Raw genomic sequence first — 4,583 nt, forward strand, 5'->3', positions numbered from 1 at the left:
CTCGTGGGCTAGACTAACAAAACATTAAAATGCAACAACGTCACTTACATCATCACCGCATCTCGCGTGCCACGGATGACACTCCCTGACGCACTCCTAACATTGCAAATGTTTATTTTAAATTCGACTAATATTGATTCTTTATTCACAATCTCCTCATCACAGGCAGGCGCAGCACTCAATTCAGCATGTGTTTGTGTGTGCTGTCTGCATCACTCATAGTACGTGCCTATATCGTGCTCTATATCGAACATTTTTTCTATCGATATTGAAGAAGGTGTACCGTCGATAAATATCGATACCGTTTTATCGCCCAGGCCTAGTTTATATAGAGTTAATGTACAAGGAGAATTTCAGTTTGGTTGAGAAGACATTTTCTATAAAGGAATAGTAGATATTAATATTCTGGCAGATATTTACAAAGTAGTAATTATTTTCATTTTATGGCAGATAACCAATAATGAAATATATATTGTTGAAATTTATAACCAATAATTTAAAAAACTCAAAAAGCCAATGTCAGCCAATAACCGTTGTTTACTGATATCAACCAATATGGATACCGACTGGTGTGTTTGTGTATATATATATATATATATATATATATATATATATATAAAAGAAAAATTAATTGAAAGAGGTGAGTGTTCACGGGCCTGGCTTTGCCCTCATTTGTAGTGACAGTGCTGTTTTCTGCTTTCTCGTACAGGAAATCTTATTGGATTATTCTGTGTTGGTAGGTTTTGTCTGCCTCTCTGCTGTCAGGACACTTTATTCCCTTTCCTTTGTTTGCACTTCATATTCCCTTCTTTTTTTTTCTTGCGTCTCTCTCTATAATTACACTCTGTTGTCCTCCTCTCATTTTTCCCAGTGTGAAACTAACTCAAGAAGGATCTGGTTTTGAGCATGAGCAGACAGTGTCACTGCCTCTAACTGCAGGGTTAATGCGAAGGATTAGGTTTGCTTGGCTTGTTCTTTTCTGTAAAGGCTTCTAACACTGACCACCCACACAGTGCACATGACATTCATATCCACATCTGTGGCCTCATGCCAATTCAAGCTATTAGCTTTATTACTGTGAGAGCTTCAGTCCATTGCTCTCTCTCTCTCTTCCTCATACAGCCACACACACACATTTAGACATTATTAGACAGTAATTGAGAAAACATGCTTTGTTCTACATGCTCTATGTTTTAGATGGTTTGATTTATGGTCCTATTCTTTGCAAACAGCTCACTTGTCACATCATTTAAAGCTCAAAACAAGCCTTGACAGTAGCCCTGCTGCCCCTTTCTCCTCTCCCTCTGTCCTTCTCTACACTGAAAGAGCGTTTGTGTGGGATCATTTTGACATAACAGACTCATTTTTATGTGACCGCAGCTGTCTGCTGAAGTGTTTATTGCACTGTTGTCTGGATTATGTTGTGCAAAATGTGATGACGTAATCATTACATTTGCAGTGTGCCCCTATTTCTGAACTTTACTTGCTCTCAGTCTGAACTAATATGTTTTATATATTATATCAGGGGTGTGCTATATGATCAAATAATTTAAACCATTACAAGGATTATTTTTTTATTTTTTATTTTTTTAATTTATTTTACACCCAGCTCTAATGTCTCAGTTCTATTGTTCTGTTTCACTAGACCTCAGTTGATTCACTACTCATCATTTATTTGACCATACTAAGTTCTAACGTTACATTTAATATCATGTATAACATTTGTGCATGTACAGATAAACCTGTGCAGCTCATACCTGTCTCTGAGGCGTGCAGTTGTGGCCTGCTTGAGACAACTGGCTCAGAGAGAAGCAGTGGAGGTATCGGAGCATGCAGTCGCTTTGGTTAAAGAGCTACCATGCAGAGACAACACACAATTGGGTGAGTCAGCATCGCCCCCACTGCACAACATAGTATCATCTCAGCACGTCTCTGCTGTACTCTGAATTTTGAGCTGGGTTTGACTGCAGTGAGCCATAGATTAGTTTGGGGCCTGGAATTTTGTCTTGAACCAAATCAGCATAAGAGAATGATTTCTGACAGATCATGTGACACTAAAGACTGGATTAATGGCTGCTGAAAAGTTTTTTTCACAGGATAACATTGAATTTTTTTAATCTATTCAAATAGAGAACAGTTATTTAAAATTATAGTAATATTTCACAGTATAATTAGTTTTACTTTTTGATCAAATAAATGCAGCTTTGGTGAGACTTCTTTCAAAAATTGTAAAAAAAAATCTTGTCAAACTATATACACATATAATATCTGTGTAAGTGACATTTGTTTTAAAGACAGCACAAGCACACTTCTCAAGCAAAACATCATTTGTTATAATATATATCACATTATGGGCTGTATGTTAAATGGTTATTGTCTATCCTGCAGATGTCACTATTAAGGAGGTGGGATTGGAGGGAGCTTTGTTCAGTCTGTTGGACAGGGAGTCTGACCCACGCCTGTGCCGAGACATTCAGGAGACGCTTGTCCACATGATGAGCTTGGCGGCTGAGAGTAGCCTGGCCCACTGGCTCAAACTCTGCAAAGATGTGCTCTCTGCCTCTGCAGGTGGGCTTCAGTCTCAGCTCCTTGAGCAGAATATGATGAGAATAAAATAATCTTAATTTTTCATCTCCAGCAAAATGTGCTCTCCTTTTTACAATTTTTTTTTTTTTTTTGTAAGATACAACCCACCTGACCAGTGTAAAGGCCTTAAGATTGGCTTAAAATGTTGTGATCTGTGTTTACAATTTCATGACAAATTCTTTGTTTTTAATCAGTGTTTTTGTTAGTTTGACTTGTAAATAGTTGCGTTAGTTTTTTATGTTCTTATTGTTTAAACTCAGCTGCAGCTGCTGCTGTAGAAACGCAGCAGGAGGAGGATGGAGACCGATATGATGACTCCTCTGCATTCCACGCAAAGTCTGAATCCAGCGGCCCCTTCAATAACCTGCGCTGGTCCACTCGTGTGTTTTCCATGGAGTGTGTGTGTCGCATAATAGCACAGTGTGAGAACAGAGACCTGGCTCACTTCAACATGGCACTCGCTCAAGAACAACGTTTACATGAATCTGCAGGTTAGACACATCACTTCTGTTGTGTTAGAATTTTTATTTCCTTTTATTATCATTCTTCTCCAAATTGCTTTAGTGTATTTTCTGTAACTCTGAATACTGTGATGTCTTTCTTGATGTGTTCAGTAAAGCACTGGATCTTAGCGCCACCTTCTGGGGTGATTTTATATATATTTGTTAACACTGTTAATAAAGGCACCCCTTCTGTCTCTCAGATTACGTGGTTCTCCACTTGGCGGACCTCATCCGCATGGCTTTCATGGCAGCCACAGACCACAGCGATCAGCTCCGACTGGCTGGTTTACAAACACTGCTGGTCATTATCCGGAAATTCTCCAATGTGCCAGAGCCTGAGTTCCCTGGACATGTCATTCTGGAACAGTATCAAGCCAATGTGAGCACTAACTTAGTACTTTTCAGCCTCAGTCTTAAAATCAACATTGCACACTTTCATATGCCCAGAAAAGTGCTGAAAGAAAGAAATTGCTCATCTAGAACAAACATGAACATTGATTGGCAGCTTAATTAAATAGGATATTTCCTAAATGCCTTTGAGTGAATGACCTTTATCGCAAATGTAATAAGTGTGGAAGTATGGATCCCTTTTAAATTATTTTTTTATTTACTTTTTGTGCTGAAATTTCCATAAAATACCACTTCTGGTTTTCAAATAGAGGAGAAAATTTATGAAAAATATAAAATAACAGAAACCCCAAATGCAACACATCTTATAACAGAAAATTTGACATAGAGAAAAGCATTGTGCTGGTCTATGTATCTGTCATTTTATTCAAATTATTTAAAAAAGTAAAAAATTATTTAAAACATTTTTTTAATTATTTTAAACCACATGCTATTTTAAAATTATATGCAACATCAGTTATGGAGGTTAATTTAATTGTAGAATTTTTCTCAATTTAAATGTAATTTAAAGGCACAATATGTAATTTTCGCCGCTAGAGGGCGCGTATTCAAAATAAACAAAGAAACAAAGGCTTAGTTTGATGATGCAGTGACTGAGTGTGGAATCATGGGAGTTGTGGTCTTCATCCCCACAGCCGATGCAATCCGACGGGACTCGGGCAGAAATCATGTTCATGGATGAGCCAATGATTTGTTAACGTAGTAGAATGAAGCAGGGTGAGGCTGAAAGCTGTCGAAGCGAAACGGGATAATGTAAGTACACAAGTCAGCAAAATATATAACACTGTTCTAGTGGTTTTTGGATATTTTAATAAAAAAATCTTACATATTGTGCCTTTAAGATGAACATTTAATTGAATTATCATTATTATTAAATTAAATTATTAATTATTATAATTATTCATTATAGGCACAAATGTAGGTTATGAGAACCTAACGTTATGAGAAGTTTAGGTTTCTGCCAAAAATGTATTTGGTGGCATCACTTTTGAAGACTGCCTGCTAGACTAGAGGATGCTTGGATATTTGAACTGTATGTTCAGAGCTGTACAGCAAAGCTCTCAGCTCTTATTCTTCGAACCCCCC

General features: G+C 37.3%; 1 protein-coding gene across 5 annotated transcripts in view; it reads left to right on the forward strand.

Annotated features, from left to right (window-relative positions):
- The window catches only part of heatr5a (HEAT repeat containing 5a), a 27,695-nt gene that overhangs the window by 15,159 nt on the left and 7,953 nt on the right, over positions 1-4,583 (forward strand). For 3 of the 5 annotated variants that reach the window (XM_016498516.1, XM_016498517.1, XM_016498520.1), the window contains 5 exons: positions 710-736; positions 1,737-1,881; positions 2,389-2,568; positions 2,841-3,077; positions 3,290-3,468. In XM_016498516.1, coding sequence (XP_016354002.1) covers positions 710-736; positions 1,737-1,881; positions 2,389-2,568; positions 2,841-3,077; positions 3,290-3,468 — 768 coding nt within the window. The remainder of the gene's footprint in view (positions 1-709; positions 737-1,736; positions 1,882-2,388; positions 2,569-2,840; positions 3,078-3,289; positions 3,469-4,583) is intronic. The other 2 variants (XM_016498518.1, XM_016498519.1) reach the window with 2 other exon arrangements.

Source organism: Sinocyclocheilus anshuiensis, unplaced genomic scaffold (assembly GCF_001515605.1).
Source record: "Sinocyclocheilus anshuiensis isolate Anshui unplaced genomic scaffold, SAMN03320099.WGS_v1.1 scaffold446, whole genome shotgun sequence".
Classification (NCBI taxonomy): Eukaryota; Metazoa; Chordata; class Actinopteri; order Cypriniformes; family Cyprinidae; genus Sinocyclocheilus; species Sinocyclocheilus anshuiensis.